At 46.3% G+C, this 23,705-nt stretch overlaps 1 protein-coding gene across 2 annotated transcripts in view; it reads left to right on the top strand.

Annotated features, from left to right (window-relative positions):
- The window catches only part of CEP112 (centrosomal protein 112), a 2,145,639-nt gene that overhangs the window by 2,025,415 nt on the left and 96,519 nt on the right, over positions 1-23,705 (top strand). For both annotated transcript variants that reach the window (XM_086930940.1, XM_086930941.1), the window contains one exon: positions 8,142-8,231. In XM_086930940.1, the coding sequence (XP_086787066.1) occupies positions 8,142-8,231 (90 nt within the window). The remainder of the gene's footprint in view (positions 1-8,141; positions 8,232-23,705) is intronic.

Genomic DNA, 23,705 nt, shown 5'->3' on the forward strand with positions numbered 1-23,705 from the left:
GGGAAACAAATCCTTGCGTGCTGCCAACTATAAGAGGATGGCCTTTCTGTCTCGTTGGCTAGCCTACTATACGCCATAGGCTATGGAAAAAATGTTTCCTGGAACAGAAAATAAGTGTTTTAGATGCTTAGCACATGGCCAGGGGGGATGGTATCATATTTTTTTTGCCTGCCCGATGTTGGAGTCATTCTGGAAAGAGATATTTGCGCAAATTGAATTGGCCATTGGAAAACCATTTTCGCCAACGGTAGAAGTAGCCTTGTTTGGCATAAGCAAGGATAGAAGCAATATCAATAAATCGGAGGAGGTATTTATATTTATATCATGTGCGATTGCTCGCTCTTTAATATTACAAAACTGGAAATCAAGGGAAATTCCATCACTTATAAAATGGTTTAATAAGATGAGGAGAACCTGTCTTATTGAAAAAGCATATGCGGGCAGAGTAGGTTCTATTAAGAGATTTGAAAGGAATTGGAAATATTTTGGGGATTTGGAACAACTGAAGGAGGGATGAGCAGCAAAAGAAGGATAAAGATAAAGAAAGGGTTAATACAATTAAAAGCACTAGCACTTCTTTTGGATATCGCTGTATCATAGTTCTTTGCACATGCAGTAGCACTTTAGTGTAGGCTTTTGCACTTTTTTACAACGACACTTTATAAATTGCGGATTTTGCACAGTTCCTTCTAGATTAAATCGTTATTTGTATTCCCTTTTTGCTGTCCTCGATGAATCTCTTCCCCTTTTCCTAATTCTCATGTCTGATATATATATGTATATAGATGTCTTTCTTCTTTATTTATTTATTTATTTATTTAAAACTGTAAAGATGCATTGTACCATTGATTATCCATTGCTATGTTCAATAAAAAATTTATTTAAAAAAAAGATATATATATATATATATATATATATATATATATATATCTATCTATCTATCTATCTAGAAACACTCGACCACTTCCTGATACTCCGCAGCAGCAGACAGGCGAGGAAAGAGACACAGACCTCTGAGGTATTTCAAGTGGGCAGTGATTTTATTTTAAGTGACCCAACACAACACGTTTCAAGCCCGTAAGCCCTTGATCACGTGTCACAGTTTGAATACACCATAGTCTACATTTAAAGTGCAAAGTGCCCCTCCCACTCTTGGCGTCATAGATCACATGTGCACAAACATGAAAAACATCCTAATGCGTTTTCACTGTCCGCAATATATATATATTCACAGAAAAAACCATAGGTTTCACACCAGTTATAGTTAGGAATTAGCATTAAAAAAACCTATTAAATTCACTGAAAAAAACATAGGTTTGACACCAGTTATAGTTAGCTGGAAATTTTACTGACATAAAACCATTGAAATTCCCACGTTATAGTTAGTTGGACTCACTACAACTTGCGCGCCTGCAATGCACTGCTGATGCGCCTTGACGCCCACCGGGCTTAGTTGCGCGATAAAAATTGTTTTTCATTCATTCACGTCACATATTACATCACTCATGACATGGTCAGTGACATCACTCAAAGGTGTGGGAGGAGTGGGGCTGAGGGAACAGACGGCGATTTGATGATGTGCACGCGCATTTAAGCGCATTGACCTAAAAGTGCACGGGCACAGCACCAAATCGCCAGTTAGTTAGAGTCTGTTTAAAGCCCTATAGTCTCGCTTCTCTCAATGCGCATGCGCATTGATAGGTCACGAGACCTAAAAAGCACGTTATGAGTGAAAGGGTAAGAGGGCTAAAACTAAAGGGAGGAGGATCTGGGTGCTGTATTCGAGCTTGAAATCTTTGAAGAAATAAATAATAGCTGCTTGGTCTAAGGCCTTGCTGCTCTGCCTTGATGCCCGTAATTTATTATTAGTAACAACGACACAGGGTCGTGACTCCTGACCAGTAAGGCTGAGTCCAAGACTATTAAAAAATGTATTATTGTCATGAAGATTTCGTGTTGATGAATTCCATCTATGATCAAATTGCTGAAGTTGTCCTTATTTAATGTATTTATGTAATCTTGCTGCTATCGTTTTGCTAATAAAAATCTTTTAATTAAAAAAAAAAGAAAATGTAAAGTTTTATAATTTCTATATAGTTCTGGGTTTGATGGCTGTCATCAAATGAACAGTGCACCATTAATTTAGTCTGCCACAATTTTGTGATCTGTTCTAATATCACTTTATTGATTGTGTAGACTACAATCTTTAGGCAAATCTACACGTATTTGGTACTACTAGACTACAAACCTTCATGGCAGCAGTTTTTTGGATCTATGTTTGTCCATTTGACAAAATCCAACAAAATATTATGCAAATTTGCTTTATTTTGACATTATCTCACATTTTTTGTACTGTATGTTTAGGCTGCAAAGAGATATTGATGAGGAGTTTGCACCAATACATAGGCCTGACTATGCCAAAAACGTGTATGTTTTTTGTAGGTGCAGAAAGCCCATAAAATAGGTCCCTTTTTTTTTTTTTAAACAACTTAATGCTAGTTTAAAAAAGAAAACTCTGGCACAAAGCCGCGCAAACACCTCGGAATTGAAAAGGCTAGGACGTGGTCCATGACGCACATAGCAATAACATTCAGCATACTTCTCCACTTGCCTAAGTAAATGCAACACAGGAGCAAGGATATCATCAGGGTAAAGCAGAAGAAGTGAAACAAAGAAAAGAATTAGAGTCTAGTCTCCTCATCAACACACGTATAGTATAGAGCAACATATCAAGCACGCATTTTCACTGCTACAGTTCAGGTAAGAGCTGAAGACACATTCATGAAAGGAACATCTCGTCCATCGTCATATGGGGCTTCCGGCAACGTATACAAACACACATTCACAGGACTGGTCATACTGGTTACTCGGGTAAAGCAGGAGGCAGTGCGCAAGAGTGTGGGAATGAGTACATTGAATTGTCCATGACTTTCTATTTTATAGGTCTGATGTTAGCCAAGATCTTTTGATTTCAGTAAAATTATATGCATAATATACTTACTTTTACTTTCAGCCAGCCCTCTTTATCCGTTGGTCAGGTGTTATGTCAATCACATTTTTCTTCACTGTGAGTGGCAGCATACTGCAGCCTCGTGTAGAGCACATTCATATACAACGAAGTTCACTTTAGTTCAAGAGACTACTATGGCAGTGGTATGCTTTTTGAATCCATAACATATTTTTGCTTTTAATGTTTTTTTTTATTCTGGCAAGTCCCCACCAGTTCCCCCAACAAAAGGACTGACAAAAGCAACAAAAAGGCCCTCGAAGCCAACACTATACATATTGGCCTTACCAATCCTTTTTATGCGACCTATTCAAAAGTACATCGACGTACATCAGTGCTTATTTCCCCCTAATTAATCTACAGAAATATGGGTTAGACGGGAAATATTCTTTTTGCACAAATCTTGCCAGCTTTTCAGTTTACAGTGTATCACTGAATTGCAAAACCTGTTCAGGACGCTTGCATGAAAGGAAGAGAGATTATAAATAGATTTCAGCTTGGACTTGCATGTCAAGTTTCAGCAGTTGGCAGAAACAGGTGCTTTCCCCATATCAACATATTCCTTCCTCCTGTACATGTAAATATTCTCCGGCACACCTGTTTGCTGCACAGTCCTGCATGCCGCAGTGCCATAAATAAGTGGTGCTCAAGATCTCACAAACCGACTATTTTTTTTTCTTTTGATTGAAACTATGAAGTATAAGAGAGAGATTTTATTTCGGTAGTCTCCCGCCATGGTTGCATTGCTTCCGAGCCCTAAGGCTTCTGTTTTGTGTCAGCAGCACATGGCCTATGTATGCTGGAGATTCAGTGCTGTTCTTGCGAATGGTTGTTATGCGAAGGTTTCATTGTCATTCAATCCAGGAATCCCCTTTGCTCCTCAGCAGTGTGCAACAGCTGGGGAAGGCTCCCGCCTTCACTTCCAGGAGGGCTGCATCACACTTTTGAAATGCAGGCGATACTTTACCCACTGCTAAAATACAGAACTATTTTAATGGGTTGTACGACTGATTGTCGACACCCAGAATATCCTTGTACAAGAATATCGAGAGCAGAATATCGAGGGGCAAAATATCGAGAGGTAACTGCATATAGGGAAGTATAGATTTACTGCTTAACTCCACAACTACGTGCTTTGAATATATATATATATATATATATATATATATATATATATATATATATATATATATATATATATATATATATATATATATATATATATATATATATATATATATATATATATATATATATCCAATGTACATACATACTGGTCGATATTTAAGGTTTGATATTTTGTTCTCAGTACTGTGTTCCATTGATATTCTGGTTTCCATATTCAGGGTGCAAACCATTTCAATGTCATGCCTCGGCGTTGGTGAGCATGAAGACTTGTGATGCTGGGATCTGTTGCAGAGGCACGCCGATGGGAACTGGGAGAAAAGCTCACTAAACTCCAGACTTCTTTTCTTTTTTCTTTTATTGTCAGCTTATTTATGTAGCACTTACTACCCCTGACGTGGCAATGATTGGCTTTATGCCGGATAGCACACTGTTCTGGAACCCAGTTAGTAGTTAGTTCAGTGTAATTGTTTATTGCACATTAGTGGTATTATTCTTGCGCTCTCAAGTAAACCATTCCATACATTTCATTACAGTTTCCTTGCCCAGTGCTGCTTGCTCAGTTGACCTCAGATGGATCATAGGTCAAGCAAGCCGACGCAATTGGACTCCATGACTACAATTCACTGTGTCACCAGGCCAAAGCAAACACAAAGACATCCCGAAAGATTGATGACAGTATCAACGTATCCATGACTGCATACATTTTACCTGAATGAATGGATACATGAATATTCACACGGATATATGAGTAAATTACCTAGTATATGAATCATACTGTGGCTATGCAGGGGTCTGCGAGCAGCCATCTTAATGTTCATCATTTTGGCTGAAAGTGAACTGCATTTGACTCTCCAAGACAGTCCTCACTTTAGCCACAGCCCTGCCTTCTTTACCCATCAGCACTGCTCTCTGATACACTCTCAGCACCTCTATGTTTTTCTACACCTAGGGCAGAACTGGAAGGGTGTACGTTCCATACCCTTACCCTAGATGCATTCTCAGAGAAACAATGGCAAAGACTCGAGATTGGTCAAGGATTTAGGCTGAAGGTATGGCATGGTATATTGAGGTCCAGTGGTCAGTTGTTGACGGGTTCAAAGTATTGGTTCATGAGCAGATGCTGCCGGTGGCGTGATAACTCAGTTTTTATCATAGGGTTTGAAGGGTGAGGAGCAGGAATCAAGAAAACCAGTGTGGTAGATTTCAACCGACGAGCAGCTTTCTAAACACCTGAGCCCCATGGTGGAAGAAAACAATCTGATTTGGGGCCAGTGTGCTAGTACATTGTGAACTGCGGGAGGAGTCACAAAAGTATTAAATATTTGGTTTCATTTTAGCAGTATGTAGAAATCCCAGATGTTCTGATGGCAATAGAGAGAATACTACTGAATGGTGGTACATACATGAAATCATACGTGCAGTCCTGTTAATTCCAGATTTGTGTGATGTCCATACCAAGAGCTGGAGAAAGACCATGCCATATTTATTCAGGTACAATCTGTACTGAAACAGTAAGACAGATGCATTGAAGAGGGGTCATAGGTATTCCCGCTCCATTTACTTTTATGTCACCCATTCTAAAACAAGCCACCTCGACTATAAACACTTTTACTGAAAACCGTAAGTGAGCTTATGATTGAATACCTTAAAGAACAATCTTGCAGGTAAGGCACTTCATCTCCCCACCAAAAGCAGGCCCGGCCCTAAATTGGATTGACCAGGACAGCGCCCTGGGCGTAAAGAAATGTCGGTGTTTGGTGTGGGGTCAGGGGTTGTTGGGTGTGACGGCATGAGGTGCGAGGAAGATGGGAGGAGGGTAGGGGATTTAAGGGGTGCTAAACAATTACGCTGAGGTATGTTAATCAAATAGTATTTGTATAGCGCTGTTTGTCATGCAAAGGGTATCCAGGTGCCTGCTGCCGGGCTCATTCATAAAGCCAGGCCTTGAGCCTCTTCCTGAAGTTGGGGAGTGAGGGTGCCAGGTGGAGGGTGAGGGTGTTCCAGGCTTTGGTTGCGAGGTGACAGAAGGATCTTCCTCTGGTGCAGCTATGCATATGTAGGGGATCACTGTGAAGCCAAGGTATGCAGAGCGGAGGTTCCTGGGTGGTTGGTGGAAGTGCATGCGGTGGTTCATTTAGGTGGGTCCATGGTTGTGGAGGGCTTTGTAGGTGTGGGTCAGGAGCTTGAAGTAGCATCTCTTCTAAACTGGAAGTCAGTGGCGGTCCTTCAGGTGCTGGGTGATGTGGGTTCTCTTGGGCAGGTTGAGTATCAGTCTGGTCACTATGTTGTAGATCGATTGAAGTCTATGCATGAGGTTGGAGGTGGTGCCTGCATAAAGTATGTTGCTGTAGTCTCGTCAGCTGGTGATGAGGGCCTGCGTTACCATCTTCCTGGTGCTGATGGGTAGCTACTTGAAAATCTTGTGGAGCGTGTGGAAGCAGACTGAGGAGACGGCATTGACTTGGTGTTTCATGGATAGTTCGCGGTCGAGGATGATGCTGAGGTTGAGAATCCGGTCTTTTTCCCTTGGGAGTGGTTCCAAGTTGTGAAGGCCACCAGTAGTCATTCCAGAGGCCAGTTTGTTTGCCGGAGATGAGGACTTCTGTCTTGTCCGCGTTGAGCTTGAGGCAGTTTTTCCTCATCCAAGCTGAGACGCTTTTCATGCAGTTGTGGAAGTTAGTCTTTGTCGTGGTGGGGTCGGCTGAGAGCGATAGGATCAGCTGGGTGTTTTCGGCGTAGGAGATGATGTAGATGTCGTGCGATATGACGATGTCTGCAAGTGGTGCCAAGTAGATGTTGAAGAGTGTTGGGCTGAGGGATGAGCCTTGTGGAACAGCATGTATTTTGTGCTTGGCTTGTGAGTTGTGATGTGAAGAGAGGTAGTCGGACTTTCCGGGTGCCTGCCGCAATGAAGGATGCCATTCATGTGAGTGTTTTGTCTGTGATGCCATCCTCGTGTAAGCGTTTGATGATTGTGTGGTGGGAGACGAGACTTGTCGAAAGCTGCAGAGAGGTCAAGTAGAATCAGGACGGCTGATTATCCTCTGTCCATTAGGGTGCAGATGTCAACAGAGCTGTCTCGGTACTGGGGTTGGTTCTGAAGCCTCATTGTGAGAGGGCCCAGTAGGTTGCACTTCTCCAGGTGTTTGGTGAGATGGAGTTTGATGGCCTTCCCCAGGACTGTGGCGGGGAACAGAAGTAGCGAGATGGGCTGTAGTTCTGGAGCTCAGTGGGGTCTGCTGAGGGTTTCTTAAGGAGAGGCTGACCTCACTGTGTTTCCACTCGTCGGGGACGGTGGCTGTGGTTATTGAGATGTTGAGGATGGTGCTAAGTAGGAAGCTGATTTAGTCTTTTCCAGGATTGAAGAGTTAGTGGGGACAGGGGTCGATGGGTGCTCCCGAATCGATGGTGTTCATCATGGTGTTCGGTGTGATAAGTTGTTCCCATGCAGCGAGTAGGTGGTTTGTCCGATTACTGATTACAAAGTCTTTAACAGACCAGATAGAGACCAAGTGGGATTGACGAGCTGCTGGCCCATGCCAAAGGCTAACCCTGACCATAGGCGTAACACAGTGCCCTGCAGTGCAGTGGTGTTGCTAACCCTTCAGGAGACCCCCATCGAGCCCACAGTTAATGAATATCTGTGAGCTATAGGAGACTCAAGAGCCCCAGGTCACATTCTGCATGGGAGGGGGAGTTGTAGGTTACACCACTTCTCGCCAAATGAACAATGAAGACCATGAACAGGCAGAGACACGCGCAGTGACCAGGTTTCCATTTTAATGGACGCCGATTCCCGTCCACAGCAGTGCCACTCAGGGAAGTACAATGTCAGCTCGATCAAGGGAGCAGGCCCAAAACCTATCTTAAATAAATGCTGAACGGATTACACAAGAAGAGACCATGTTTGTCTAGCGTCTAGCCTATGGATTTCTTTGCATTTGAAACTATGGACAGCTTTCTACCAATCACGAAATAATCTGTTCTGTGTTGATCTCTGTTCTAGGTTTTGCAGGATGCGGTGGAGAACAGCTACAATCAAGTCCGCTGTGCAGAGATGAAGATGCAGCACAGGGAGATGGAGGCACAAGAACAGGTATCCACTGACTGCTTTTCATGCCCTGGGCCAAGCTTTCTTCTTATTTTTCCATCAGAAAATAATATCGTGCTCAAAGGCAAAAGATCTTTCCTTTCAGCATTTCGCTGCCTTCCTCATTGTGTTTTCTTCTTAAGAAGGAATTAAAATGTCTGAGGCATGTGGGCACAGGCGCTGCCCTTAATCTTTCTCCTTCAGGAGGGCATTTCAGCAATTTTAACTGTAAATATAATCTTATATACCAATAACAAGCGCAGGCTTTGTTATTGGTGTCGCAAAATCAATGCATTCTTGATTTTGAGGGACAGGATTTCTGATGCGAAAGGGTGTTTTTGTACCACCCTTGCTTTATCTAGGGCTGAGCTCTTCAAACTGTTTGTCCCGACACAGTACGGTGTCGCCTGCAAATGGTGGGTGTGTCGCAGGCACTTAGCACATATCTGCTGCTGATTAAGAGGCATCCCTAGACACTCTGCTTTATGGTCTTTTAAAGACCTGTGAAGTGCTCGAATGCAGCTGTGTGTGTGCCCTGGAAGCTGGGGTGAGGTGACAGAGGGAGGAAGACAGAGGGAGGAAGACAGAGGGAGGAAGACAGAGGGAGGAAGACAGAGGGAGGGAGGCAGAGGGAGGCAAGCAGAGGGAGGCAGGCAGAGGGAGGCAGGCAGAGGGAGGAGGGCGACAGAGGGAAGAGGGCGACAGAAGGAGGGAGGGCGACAGACAGAGGGAGGGAGGGAGACAGACAGAGGGAGGCTGATGAGGGAGGGAGACAGTCAGAGGGAGACTGATGAGGGAGGGAGACAGACAGAGGGAGACTGATGAGGGAGGGAGACAGACAGAGGGAGACAGATGAGGGAGGGAGACAGACTGAGGGAGGGAGACAGAGGGAAACCGTGGGAGACAGAGAGAGAGGGAGACAGAGGGAGGGAGACAGTGGGAGGGAGTCCGGGATAGATAGAATGAGGGAGAGGGAGACCGATAGAGGGAGACAGGCAGAGAGGGAGACCGGCAGAGAGAGACAAAGAGAGTGAGACAGAGAGAGAGACGGAGGTAGACAGACAGAGAGGGAGACAGGTAGACAGACAGAGGGACAGAGACAGAGGGACGCAGACAGAGGAACGGAGACAGAGGGAGGGCAACAGACAGAAGGGGGGACAGATGGAGGGAGACAGATAGAGGGGGACAGATGGAGGGGGACAGATGGAGGGAGAGAGATGGAGGGAGACAGAGGGAGGGAGAGAGATGGAGGGAGACAGAGGGAGGGAGACAGAGGGAGGGAGACAGAGGGAGGGAGACAGGCAAGAGGGAGACAGGCAAGAGGGAGAGAGAGGCTGGGAGACAGAGAGGAGTTCTAGAGAGAGAGGGAGAAAGAGGGAGAGAGAGAGAGGGAGAGGGAGCGAGGGGGAGGGAGAGAGAGGGAGAGGGAGGGGAGAGGGAGGGAGGGGGAGAGAGAGGAAGAGGGAGGGGGACACAGAGAGAGAGAGAAAGAGAGAGAGGGAGGGAGACAGAGAGAGAGGGAGACAGAGAGAGAGGGAGACAGAGAGAGAGAGAGGGAGACAGAGAGAGAGAGAGGGAGACAGAGAGAGGAAAGGACACAGACAGACAGAGATAGAGACGTACAGACAGAGACAGATAAAGGCAGAGAGAGGAACAGGGGCAGACAGACAGAGACAGTGGGGGAGAAAAAGGGAGGGAGACAGGGACAGACAGAGACAGCGACAGACAGACAGATAGAGACAGGGACAGGAAGATAGAGGCAGAGACTGAGACAGACAAGGACAGAGAGGCAGAGAGACAGTGGGGGAGAAAAAGGGAGGGAGACAGGGACAGACAGAGACAGGGACAGACAGGCAGATAGAGGCGGAGACAGGGACAGACAGATAGAGTCAGAGACTGAGACAGGCAGAGACAGAGAGGCAGAGAGACAGAGAGGGAGAGTGATAGGGAGACAGAGGGTGACAGAGGGAGGGAGCGGGAGGAGACAGAGAGAGAGGGAGACAGAGGGAGACAGAGAGAGGGAGACAGAGGGAGGGAGGCAGAGTGAGACAGAGGGAGGGAGTCTGGGGAGACAGAGGGAAGGAGAGGGAGACAGACAGAGGGAGGGAGACAGAGGGAGGGAGACAGAGGGAGGAAGACAGAGGGAGGGGGCAGAGAGAGGGAGACAGAGGGAGAGGGAGACAGAAAACGAGGGAGACAGAGAGCGAGCGAGACAGAGAGCGAGGGAGACAGAGAGCGAGGGGGACAGAGAGCGAGGGGGACAGAGAGCGAGGGGGACAGTGAGCGAGGGGGACAGTGAGCGAGGGGGACAGTGAGCGAGGGGGACAGAGAGCGAGGGGGACAGAGAGCGAGGGAGACAGAGAGCGAGGGAGACAGAGAGCGTGGGGGATAGAGCGAGGGGGACAGAGGGCGACAGACAAAGGGGGGAGGGTGACAGAGGGATGTAGACAGAGGGAGACCACTTGCCCACTTGTATTTCAAAATGTTCTGCTGGGTGGAGAAAATCTTCCCCACCCGAACTCCCCTTAGGTAGTTCGGGCTCGCTCGCTACACTGCCTTACTGTGTCACAAAATGATGCATCTCCAAAAAATGTGTCACCAACATGAAAAGTTTGGAAAGCTATGATCTAGGGTAACAACTGCATTTCCGCTGTTGTACACAGTGGTAGAAGTGGGCAGGATTGGAAGGGCATGGCGTGCCCCTACTTTTAAAAATTATATCTGAAAGAGACACGTTAGTGATAGATTCCTTACCTTAGAATATCCCCAGGCGTCAGACTGGATCCGGAAATTTTTGCATAGCAATACCCCTGCGCGTCGGTAGGCGTCGTCTGCGGCTCCGCGTTCATCTTCGGCGTCGTTAGCGCCGGAATGACGTGGTCGGAGTACTTAGACGCCGCCCATGCGCGCTGACGTCAGTTCTTCTTTTTTCCGCGCCAGCTAGCGCAGATCCGGAGAAGCTCTACCCCTAGTAATTTTTTGACTAAACTTTTGATCTTTTGATCATTCTTTTTCTTCCAGTCTTCGACTCTATCGGTGCCGGTAGGGATGCCCGGGTTCAAGCCCTGCTCTAGGCCATTTTACTCTGCAACACTCTACGCCAATGTACTCTGCACCAGTTTACTCTACGGCCCCCCCACTGTACTCCACTCCAATACACAACACTCTGCCACTCCACTCTACAACACTACTCCACTCTATGCCACTCCAATACACAACACTTTCTGCAAATCTCCTCTAGGCCACTAATATTTAGCCATGCTGAACAGCAGCCACACTGGTGTACAACATGGCTAAAACAAATTGGCAAAGTCAATAGCTCTTGCATATGAGAGACCTATTGGCTATGCCAATGCTTGTTTGATGAAAGTGGCTGCATACCCATCAGTGTCTATAATCACGATTGGATAGAAAGTTATTATTTAAAAGCATAGATGATGCATTAAATCTACATATACAAATATATCAAACTAAATATAGAAATTACCACTAAGTTAGGAGAAGGAGATTTTAAAGACATATTCCAGAAAATAAATGGTGCAGTGGGAAACAAAGAATTCCTTCTAGTGGAAGTAATGGTACTTATATGGTGAGATCCAAGCCTGAAAAGCACACGTGCTGAGAATGATTTATAATCATTTACACGTTTATACTGTATGGAAACGTAGTGTTCATTGAAGAGGTGGGTCTTATTTTCTGAATTGAAGGAGGGTAAGAACAGTTCTGATGTTTAAGGGCATTTTGCTACAGATTCTAGATGTGTATATGGAGGAGGTCTGCGTTCTCGCAGTCTTTCATTTCCAGCTTGTATCTTGCCAGCCAATGGTGTCTAGGATGGCCTAGAGGCCTCTGTGTGATTAATTGGGCAGTTTGTAAGTCCAGCTCATCTTCGAATAAGTGTGCAAGTGTTATTTCAAGTGAATAACGTATTAAGAATAGCGTCTTAGGGAGCATATATTCCTTTTGGATAATTATAATGGAAAATAAAACTGGAAATGGAGAGAAAGTAACACATAATTATTTAAACAGAACTAATGAATATTAGGCTGGTAATTAATTGCCCATAACACCTAGTGCATTCTCCCACTGTAACATTAACTGAGCATTATTGTCTCAGGACGAAGATGTCATGCAGGTTGAATAAATTGATGCCAGGACTGGATGTGGTGGATTGTTGTGGCAGGAAAAGGCCCCTCTATGTGATATCTTCATGTTAGGGCATACTAAACATAAGGATACCATTGCCGCAGTGACCTGTTACCACTATGTAAGTTTGATGTCTCCTGCATCAACATTCTTATATGGTTTTTTTTGGTGCTTGCAGCTGTTCTTGTATGGCTATCACAATTATTCCTGCCAAGGTAGAACAATTTTGCCTACAAAATCATCTATTCGTAACTAACACATATTTGGCCCCTAATTAAATGTTATATATATTACATGCTTCGGTGCTTTTATTGAACACAAAATGCAGTGGTATAAAAACCAGAAAGTACGGGAAAGCCTTAATTTTTTTCTGTGAAATATGGTTTTTTTTCCTCATATTAAAAAAAGCCACAAAACCATCTGCAGAAATGTATTATTGTCAGGAACACTAGGATTATGCCGCATGGTTATATAAATTATGTATCAAGGTTATCTAAAATATGTTTATATGTTTCAAAAACAAATTAAATGGCATAAACACTGGCAGAAGTGTTTTCGACCATTTGAATTGGAGTTTGAAACATATTTTTGGGTGAAATCTGCTAATTATTTGGCAAGTTGAGTGGCAAATATGGTAAAATTCATACATCTTCAGCTCCAGAATCTCATTAATCATTTGCCCTCACCATTGTCCAAACTTAATTTTCATCATTGCGCATATTGCCATTCGTTAGCTGTCTTTTGAAGAAATTTGCATTTTCAGTCTAAGTACCCCAAAATAAACATGTAATATAATAAAGACAAAAGGCATATTCCAAGGAGGATAGCCTGTCCTGTGTCACAAATGGTGCCACCATTCCTGACTTCATAGTCTTCTTGTTCCTACCCTCATCTGCAACTTCAGTTTGACAGCAGGATGCCTAGAGGCTTGAAGGGACAGTCATTGAGGATGATAGGCATGGGTTAGGCACTCTGCTGTCTAATAGCATCTGACGTGCAAGCCTAGTAGCAAATCCAACAAGGAGAGAATATGTACAGACTAATTGGAGGCAGTTACACGAAAGTTAATTTTTGTCAACCTCCTTCCCCCAGTGTGGCACGTGTTGAAGAGCCAGACTGCTGACCCTAGTGTTTGTTTCCATTGGAGTGAAGTGGTTATGAAGCAACATTCATCTTTGTTAGTGGTCCTTGGTTTAAGAACTCATTTAATACTATAGATCCTTGGTATTCCCCACCAGCTTATGTAACAAGGCAGTACATAGCTGTAGGAAGAACAATAGTTCTGGCACAGAGTGAATCCACTTATCCAGAATATATTCAGCACATCCCCTCAGACACTCTGAGCCTCAAGACCTATCCTTCTCTCCAACTCTTGTTGTTTTAATGCTTTCCTTTGTGTGCCCATGCACTGTGCCAAGAAAACCTATTACGCTGTGCATAAGAGAGATCAGTGGTCGCCCAAGGACTGAGCAGGCACAAATTTTCTCACTCATCTACCCTGGCCATGCAGTTGAGTACTCTAAGCTGAATATAGCAGAGCAATGTAGCTAAAAGGGAAGAGAAATTACAGAGTCCTTGTTTCAAAATGTTACCCTGAAGATAAGAAAACGATGGAAAATCTTGCAACAAGCACATGTGCTTATAAGAACCTCTTCATAGTACCAAGCATAGGCCTGAGCCCAGGCTAAACCCTGTGTCAAAGGCTTCCGAGCCTTATATGGTCCTGCAATTGGACAGGGGATGCTGACCATCGCATATATCGAGTCTCTCACTTGATGACAGAGACAGCTGTGAATAAGGAGAAGTAAAAGAGAATATCACAAAGGGAAGGGTTAAACAACTCGGTTTCAGTGGGTCCACTGTCCAACTCAGTAGAAAATGGAACAACAAAAGGGTCATCACACCAGCACTGGCCCACTTTCCTACTGTAATGTGTGACAGACATGAGAAGCATATCCACAATGAGCATCGAGCAATGGATGCTACTAGTTTTAAAATGAAATTTTTGGCTCTGATTCTCCTAAACCCTAATCCCAGAGTAACAAACAATCTAGAAAGGCTCCCTGAATTACTAAAGCAAACAAGATGATTCCTCGTGATGCCTTGGATCTTGATTCCACTGCAGGAGAAAGTGACTCTTCTGGAGGGGACAAGACAAGTCAAGAGAAGAGACAAATCTCCTAAATGAATCATAAAGAAGAAGCTTATACATTTAAAGGAGTTTTAGTAGCGCTACAGCTACCATTTCCAAGAGCATGTTGTCTTTGGTTGGATTATCGTAGCCTAGTAATGAGTTGGCTGAAAAGGTGTGTCTCCTTTTAGATGATTGGTTTCTGTGACCCTTATACACAAATCTTCACCTGCATGTTCATCCCGGTCTCTGTTTGTTCATGCCACTATTTAAGTTGTTCCTTCTTTTCCTGACGGTGCTCTGTAGGGTTTGTAGTAACTTCTATCAGATCTGACCTTCCATGTTTAAAGAATGAAGTAAATTTAATCGACACAAAGATCCATAGTTGGAGTAAAATCTCCCCATATACTACTGGCTTCCAGCTCCTACATGACATGAAACTGGTCACTGATAGTTCAACATTATCTTCTAAATATAGTCTTTTTTTCTCTTAGTTTGAAAATGCTTTTTTTGAAATACATACAAGTATAAATACTGTAACAACCAGAGAAAAACTAGTATATCTATTTAAGAGGACATGTAGATATCTTAAAAATCAGAACAAATAAGCAAATTATTACATACACCTAGTTAAGTAAATGTAAGGTGGTTGGTGAAGGTAATAGCACATTTTAAACGTTTTTTGTTTTGAAGAGAAAGACAGAGAGAGAAAAATGAAAGGAGGAGATATAAAACATATAATATTTGACTAATTGAATCCGATAACTAGCAATCTGCAAGAAAGATACAAATAGGTTACTGTGGTTTAAATGTTGGGTTGGAGTCAGAGGGAGTGGTTGAGTGCCTAGATAGGATGTAAAAGGTAACCATAAGAAGTCTCTCTTTAAAAGGAGCTTTGTGGACTGTATATATTCTCTATCCAATCTATGTGTATGACATAACATATTCCAGCATCTGATAAGTTACATTTATAGTATCCTTCCAGATAGAGTTGATTATTTGTAAAGCGATGGCAAGAAGTATGTTGTCCAGCTTTCCAAACATACTCTTACTGTGCCAAACATGAGATGAACTACCTAAAAATATATGTATTTTATCAAATGGTATTATTAGTTGTACAAATATCATTAACCTTGTCTTATTTTTATTTTTATTTATTTATTTATTTAAAACGTTTTATATAGCGCTGGCTAGACCCGGAGGTATCAGAGCGCTTTACATGAGGAAGAACATTGTTTCAGAACATAGTTACACAGTTACATTAGTTGCTGGAGTGTAGTTATATGAGTTACAAAAGCACAGCATAGGCATAAGGATAAACAAAGCATGCAGGGGGAGAGAAATTCAGGGGAGAGAGGAAAGGAATAGGGGAAGTAGACAAAGAATGAAGGAGGGAAGAGGTGGGGAGGGCGTAGGAGACACAGCGTGGAGACGTGGAAGTAAAAGTGTCTGATGTCCAGCTGGGTAGGCGACGGCTCCCAGTGGTAAAGGGATAATTCCCAATCCTCGGTTATGTGTGAGTCCCTTGTCGCAGTGGACTCTCTCAGCGGGGTCTCTGAGACTCAAGGGCATAAATGCTGGCTCCCTCTCCAACAAGGGGAGTAGGAGTGCTTTGGCCATGGGCACACTCTGAAGAATGAAGGAGGGAAGAGGTGGGGGATGGGGTAGGAAACCCAGCAGAAACACAGTGTCCGACGTCCGGTTTGGTAGGAAATGGCTCCCAGCGGTAAGGGGATCTTTCCCAGTTCTCCGCTATGTGTGACTCCCTTGTCGCTGTGAACTCTCGCAGAGGGGTCTCTGAGACTCCAGGGCATAAATGTTGGATCCATCCCCAACAAGGGGAGTAGGAGTGCTTTGGCCATGGGCACACTCTGAAGAATGAAGGAGGGAAGAGGTGGGGGATGGGGTAGGAAACCCAGCAGAAACACAGTGTCCGACGTCCGGTTGGGTAGGAAATGGCTCCCAGCGGTAAGGGGATCTTTCCCAGTTCTCCGCTATGTGTGACTCCCTTATCGCTGTGAACTCTCGCAGAGGGGTCTCTGAGACTCCAGGGCATAAATGTTGGATCCATCCCCAACAAGGGGAGTAGGAGTGCTTTGGAAATGGGCACACTTTATGGAGGCTATTTTAGGGACAGTCGGGCTGGTAGAGAAAGACCCTCACTGTAGAAGGGAAAATGCAAGTTGGGTCATTGGTTCAGTAGCCTGGGATCCTGCTGCCCCTATGCAGCCAATGTTGACGGTAGTAGGTGACGATCAGTAAATTAATATGTGTTGGGTGCAATTTTGATCTACACTGTAGAAGCTAAAGAGCTGGATGGGGATATGCTCGAGGTCCAATTTTTGTCCAAGAGTAGTAGCTCATCGAGGAAAAGGAGCACAGTGGGTCAGGGAAGAGATTCTGCCCCGAGGGTTCCATTCGGCCAATCCCCATTTTGATCTTTTCCCTTTGTATTCTCAGGGACCCCTAGGGTATTCACGTCGCTTCATGTGGTGTCTCCTGGATTGCCTCAGTCAGAGATTCCTCCTGAAATCCTATGCAGCCACCACATTAGGGTCAGTGGTACAATGATGGTCTAGAGAAAGGGGAATTGTCTTGTCGCTAATGTGGAAGAGCTACCTGGGATGAAGGCCAGAGTTACCAGGAGGAAGTGTGTCCTCTGCAGGTGCCATTTTAAGGTCAGGCACCACCGGATTCCTCAATCTCGTCAGGTGTTGCAGTTTAAAAATATTTCTGTAGCAGGTTTCGAGCATTGCTGCAGCTACATCAGCCACAAGGCAGCCTTTTTTTTTTAAATTTCAGAAAAGTTTTATTGAATATTTCAGTACGGCAGCTTAAATACATTGCATGTGCGGATGAGAATACATCTGAATAGGGGTAGGGTCAGAAGGACAATTATGGCAGACACAACATAAGAAGGATTGATCATGGTAGTTACTGTTACATCCAGATGTGACCGTGCATTTTGCGAATATCACAACACATTCAAGAGGCTTTATTGAGACGGAGGTCAAAGAGGAAGAAAGGAGAGGAGAGAGTGAATAGAGTTATAGAAGATGATGAGAGAGAAAGAGCAAGAGAAAGAGAAGAAGAGCGCCAAAATGGAGCACCACGGTTCTGACCATTCCAGTATACCCCGAGACGTGTATGTCCTGTGTGATTGACAAGGACTCCGTGGAGATCATGAAGTCAGGAGGGGTGGCAAATCATGGGGGTTTATGGGTTTCAAAGTAGATATCGAGTACGTCCCACATTCTACTTCGTGCGGGTCACCATGGTGTGGTTTGGAGAGTGATGTTGTCTGCTCCTCTGAGGTTAATCACCCAGTTTAGCCAGCAAGCATAACTTGCCTTTTTGGTGTCTTTCCAATTATTTAGGACGACCTTAACAGCCACCATAAGTAGGAGATCTAGTAGGGCTCTGTCTGGTTCTGGGAGCTGGAGTTCCTTAACGAAGCCAAAAACAAGGTAGGGGAGTTCCTTGGGGGGGCTTGATGTTGAACAGTTTGCGGATGAAGTTAAATACTCTGCCTCAATAGGTTGAGACGCAGTCGCATTGAAGGACAGGATGGTCCAAATCTCTCTCAGCCCGTTTGCAATTCCAGCAGAATGCGTCGGGCTGATTTTGTGGGCATAGAGGCGAGCGGGCGTCCAGAAGACCCTGTGTATGAGCCAGAACTTGGTTTGTGATAACGTAGGGCTTATTTTATGGCTCATACAGGATTTCCACGTCGCTGACCACTCCGACTCAGAGATGGGGAAAGAGGCGAGAGAGGACCAAAATTGTGTTGATTTTTCATTTAATCTGGATGACTGAGGGCTTAACAATTTGTACAGCCTGGAGACCTGGTGGCCTAGCCTATTTAGATTGGATAAGAACGGTGGAAGGGCTGGAGGCGTGGGGGATAATCCCGCTTTCGTAATGGCTGTTTTAATGTTTAGGAATGTGTAAAAATCGGCAGCATCAATACCAAATTTTGATTGGAGTCCTGTAAAGGGTAAAGGGTAGGTACCCTCGTAGAGTTGGTGGGGGAAGAAGATGCCACACTTACTCCAAGTGCGGTTGTACAACTGTTTGTCCTTACATGTGATGTTAGGGTTCTTCCAGATCGATTCCCATCTAGATCGTCTTATTGATGTGTCTAGCAATTTGTCAATTTTAAGTAGGGCTAGTTTAGTGTGTGAATATGGATTTTGAGCAAGGGATTTGATTTGTTTTCCTCGACATGATCGAGATGGGGTGGATATCCCCCAGTAGAGCAGTTTCTATGTCTAACCACACAGGTGAATAATCTGCGGGAGGGGACAGCCAGTAGGCAGCCTTAACAGGACTCTCCTGGGTAGTCGGCGCATCTCCCCATGCTGTGCTCTGCCAGAGGGAAATAGCAGCCGTTGCGTCTCCTGCTTCGTGCTGATTTAACTCAACATGCCGTTGGGGGCCACTTGCTTCTCTGGGTCCCCCAGGAGAGGTTTGCTCCGTGTTCAATTCTCTCCCGGCTAGCCCCGGTTAACACACTTGCTGTCTCCCGTACTCCTCCGGCATCAGGGCATGTCGAGATGCACACGATATGCATAATATTACTATTTTCAGCATTACAAGACCAGCATTTATTATCCAATGGCAGAATAATTTGAATAGCTAAAGTGGGGTTAAAAATAATCTGTTGTAAAAAAACAAAAAAAAACTGGTTTTGTGTGGTTCTTTGTAAGTAAGAAGTACAATGTATCTTACACCAAATCTTGGTTCAAGTTTGAGCAGGAAAGGTCTTTTGGAGGTCGATTTCCAATTGTAATTCAATTTAAATTTTTGGTCTGTCTTTAGGAACTGTATATAAACCCTTATAGATGTAAGAAGCATTCACTTATAAGGAAAAATGTAAAACATGAAATTTGTCTGGAGAATTTTGTTGTTGGGCTAGTGAGGAAGAAGAAAGGTGTATTAATAAATGTTTTAAATGTTCATATTTGGGAGCATGGGATGAAGGTTTACTAAATGTTTTTTGTAATTCCCGAAACTTAAGGGGCTGATCATTTACAAAGAAGTGTTCTATATTTATAATTCCCTTATGAATACAGTGTATCAAGATGAGTATTTTATTATGTAATTTAATATTATACTAAATATTATGTTACACCTTATAGGGGAAGATTTAAAATTGTCTAAAGGTAGGTGCTTACGAGGAAGTACTGTTTTGGCTACGGATAAGGAATGTATAGTTATAGGGGTAAGAAAAGATGTGGGAGGTTGAGAGATGTAAACTATTTCTCTAAAGGGAAAGGGAGCAAAGAGTGAAATTTAAAATCTGTGACAGAGAGTGGGAGTGATGTTAGGTCTATGCGATAGGGTGTTTGGTAAAATATGAAAGTTAACACCATCAGAATCTTTCGATTGTTGAGGTTTACACAGCGATATCCATGCTTTCTTTTTGTTCCATAAAAATGTAAGGTAAGTCGAGGCATTCGAAAAAGAAGTTGAAGAGGCGTCATCGCTCTTCCGACTCCCCCTGACGCTCGCGCGACGCGGCCGGGGGTTCGGGTGACACCGCCCTCGTGGCTCCGCCGGAGCCGCAAGCGCCGCATCCAGCCCCACACCAGCCTTCCCTGGGCTGCACGCGACGCTGGAGGAGATACGTGACTTCCTCGTGGCCATGAGGACTCACTTCCCCGGACAACGTCGTCCCCAGTCCCAGTCCCCATCTCCGGCGCCGATGGGTGAGCAATTCACCTACGAACCGGCTCCATCATTTTTCCCTGAATATCAGGAGATGGATGACGAGGAGGACTGGGAGGGGTCTAAGGACCCTCTGGCACTGCAGTGCCAGTTGAGCCAGGACTGGGCAGATGAGCTAGGGGAGGCCAGTGGTCTGGACACTGCGCCCAACACTGGATTCGTCTCTCCTCCCTCCGAGGCTACAGAGGAGGGGGCTGATTACAGCGTGGTGTTGACTAGGGCGGCCAAGGCCTTGGCTCTTGAGCTCCCTGTCGTGGCCATGAGGACTAACCTCCTCACTGAGGTGCTCAAACCGCAGGCAAGCTTCTCGGAGCCTCTACTGCCATTTAACGAGGCCCTCACTGACGTTCTGCTGGGTACCTGGTCCAAGCCCTCCTCAGGCCTTCCTGTGGATCGGAACGTGGCCCGACGCCACCGCCCAGCTCCCTGCGACCCTAGCTTCCTGTCCGTGCACCCCACCCCCGAGAGCCTGGTGATCCAGGCCTCTACATCCCAAACCGCATTCCCATCCGCTCCTCCGGATCGGGAATCCAAAAGGTATGATCAGTTTGGGAAGAAACTGTTCTCCTCCTTGAGTTTGGGGCTGCGGTCTGTCAACACCGCCTGCCCTTTGGGCCATTACACCCACTCTTTGTGGGATACGGTTGCGGAGGTGCTGCCCCAGTGCCCAGAGGAGGCCCGGGCAAAGCTCACCCAAGCCCTGGCGGAAGGGCAGAATGCAGCACGCTACTCAATACGGTGTGGACTCAACACCATGGATTCTCTGGGTAGGGCGATTGCAATGACAGTGGCGGTTCGCCGCCACGCCTGGCTGAGGTCCGCCAACTTATAGGGGGATGTCCAGGCCATGCTCATGGACATGCCCTTCGGTGGCCGTCGCCTTTTTGCCGACAAAGCAGACAGTGCGATGGAAAGTTTCAAGGACTCCAGGGCTACGGCCAAGTCCCAGGGCCTAGGCCAGCGCGACAAACTTCCACTTTTCGCCCCTTTCATGGCCAAGGAAGGGGTGCCCCCACACGTCCAGCCAGCCACAGGCCGCAGAACCAGTCTCAACGCGGTCAAGGACGTGGTTACCGCTGTGGCGGTGCCGGAGGACAACGGCAGGGTCAATCCACATCTGCTCCCGCAGCATCTGCCTCTGAGCCTTCCAGGTACAGCATTTCAGGCCCATTCGACGCCAATGGGGGGCAGGTTTCACCATAACCTCCTCCTCACCATCACGTCGGACAGGTAGGTGCTGCAAATCATCCGAAGGGGCTACTCCCTCCCCTTCAAGGCGACCCCTCTAGTCATGCCACCACAGTACCACCGCATGTCGGGGATCACTTGAAACTTCTGCAGGAGGAAGTTATGGCCCTCTTGGCCAAGGGGGTCATCAAGCGCGTTCCTGGGCCAGAAGTAGGAAGTGATTGCTATTCCCACTACTTTCTGGTACCCAAGAAGGGCAAAGGAGGCCTCCGCCCTATCTTGGACCTACGGAGCGTCAACCGCTTCCTCCGGAAGGAGAAGTTCAAGATGCTGACTTTGGCTCAGGTCCTGGCTGCTCTGGACCCAGGAGACTGGATGGTAGCGTTGGACTTGCAAGACGCGTATTTCCACATCCCCGTCCTGACGGCCCACCGGCGTTACCTGCGGTTCACGGTAGGCCATGAGCACTTTCAGTTTACAGTGCTCCCCTTCGGCCTTACCAGCGCCCCACAGGTGTTCACGAAAGTGATGGCTGTGGTTGCAGCTCATCTGCGCAGATCAGGGGTTTCAGTCTTCCCCTATCTCGACGACTGGTTGTTGAAGGTGGGCTCGCCCCAGACAGTCGTCTCCCACATCCAGAATATGGCCGACCTCCTGCTCTCGCTGGGGTTCTCCATCAACGTACCGAAGTCGCACCTGTGCCCCTCTCAGAAGCTCCTTTTCATCGGAGCGGTTCTGAACTCGGCGCAGTTTCGGGTTTTCCCCCCGAACAGCGGGTTCGGGATATTCAGGCTCTGATTCCGATCTTTTAGCCTTTATCCCGAGTTTCGGTCAGTTTGACGCTGCGGCTCCTGGGGCTGATGGCCTCCTGCATCCTCCTGGTGCATCACGCCAGGTGGCGGATACGGGCTCTGCAGTGGGACCTGAAGTTTCAGTGGGCAGAGCATCAGGGCAACATGTCCGACCACGTCCTGATCCCGGAGGGCACTGGGAGTCAGTTGCAGTGGTGGCTCACGAACCGCGATTGGGTCAGCGGCAGATGTATTTCCCTACCCCAACCGGAGCATGTAGTGGTGACGGATGCATCCCTCCTGAGATGGGGGGGGCCACATGGTAGAAAGGGAGATCAGAGGCCTCTGGTCTCCGGCATAGTCCTGGCTCCCTATCAACCTTCTGGAGCTGCGGGCGATCCGACTTGCACTGAAGGTATTCCTTCCCTCTGTCCGGGAAAGTGTAGTGCAGGTGTTCACGGACAACACCACCGCCATGTGGTACTGCAACAAACAGGGCGGGGTGGGGTCGTGGACCCTTTGCCAGGAGGCTCTGCGCCTCTGGCAATGGCTGGAATACCAGGGCGTCACCCTGGTGGTTCAACACCTAGCAGGCTCCCTGAACGCCAGGGCGGACGAACTCAAGCCGCCGGTGCATGATGGATCACGAATGGCGTCTGAATTCGGATGTGGCGCAAGGTCTCTTTCAGCAGTGGGGCGATCCTTGGTTAGATCTATTTGCCACCGAAGAGAACGCGCAATTTCATCAGTTCCGCGCGTTGGAATTTCCAAGGTGGCACTCGCTTGGCGATGCTTTTCAGCGCGAGTGGAGCTGCGGTCTGTTGTACAGCTTTCCGCCTATACCACTTCTGCCCAGAGTGCTGAAGAAGATCAGGCGAGACCGGGCCCAAGTCATCCTTGTGGCTCCGGACTAGGCACAAAGATACTGGTATCCTGATCTACTCAGCATGTCAGTCGATCCCCCGATTTGTCTGCCTCTTCAGGAGGACCTTCTGTCGCAGCAGAAAGGGACAGTCCACCACCCGACCCTGTCCAGTCTCCACCTACATGCGTGGAGATTGAGCGGCGGCAGTTGAGGCCATTTGACTTGCCTCCTGAAGTTTGCGATATGATTCTGGCAGCCAGGCGGCCCTCCACTAAAACGGTATAAGCCTGCAGGTGGAACAAATTTGTGGCATGGTGCACAGCAAAGGCTGTGGATTCACTCTCTGCCCCCCTTTCAGAGGTTCTCCTCTTTCTTCTTTCTCTTGCCCAGCAGGGCTCTGCTCTGGGCACTATCAAGGGCTACCTCTTGGCCATTTCACCCTTCTTAAGGCTTCCTGATCAGCCTTCTCTTTTCAAGTCCCCTGTTATAAATAGATTCTTGAAAGGCATCACACGCATGTTTCCTCCTGTTCCCTTCGTGATGCCTCAGTGGGACTTGAATCTTGTTCTAACATATCTGATGTGCGCTCCTTTTGACCCACTTCATAACTGTCATCTTTGTCTTCTGAC

Source organism: Lissotriton vulgaris, chromosome 7 (genome assembly GCF_964263255.1).
Source record: "Lissotriton vulgaris chromosome 7, aLisVul1.2, whole genome shotgun sequence".
In the NCBI taxonomy this organism is placed as follows: domain Eukaryota; kingdom Metazoa; phylum Chordata; class Amphibia; order Caudata; family Salamandridae; genus Lissotriton; species Lissotriton vulgaris.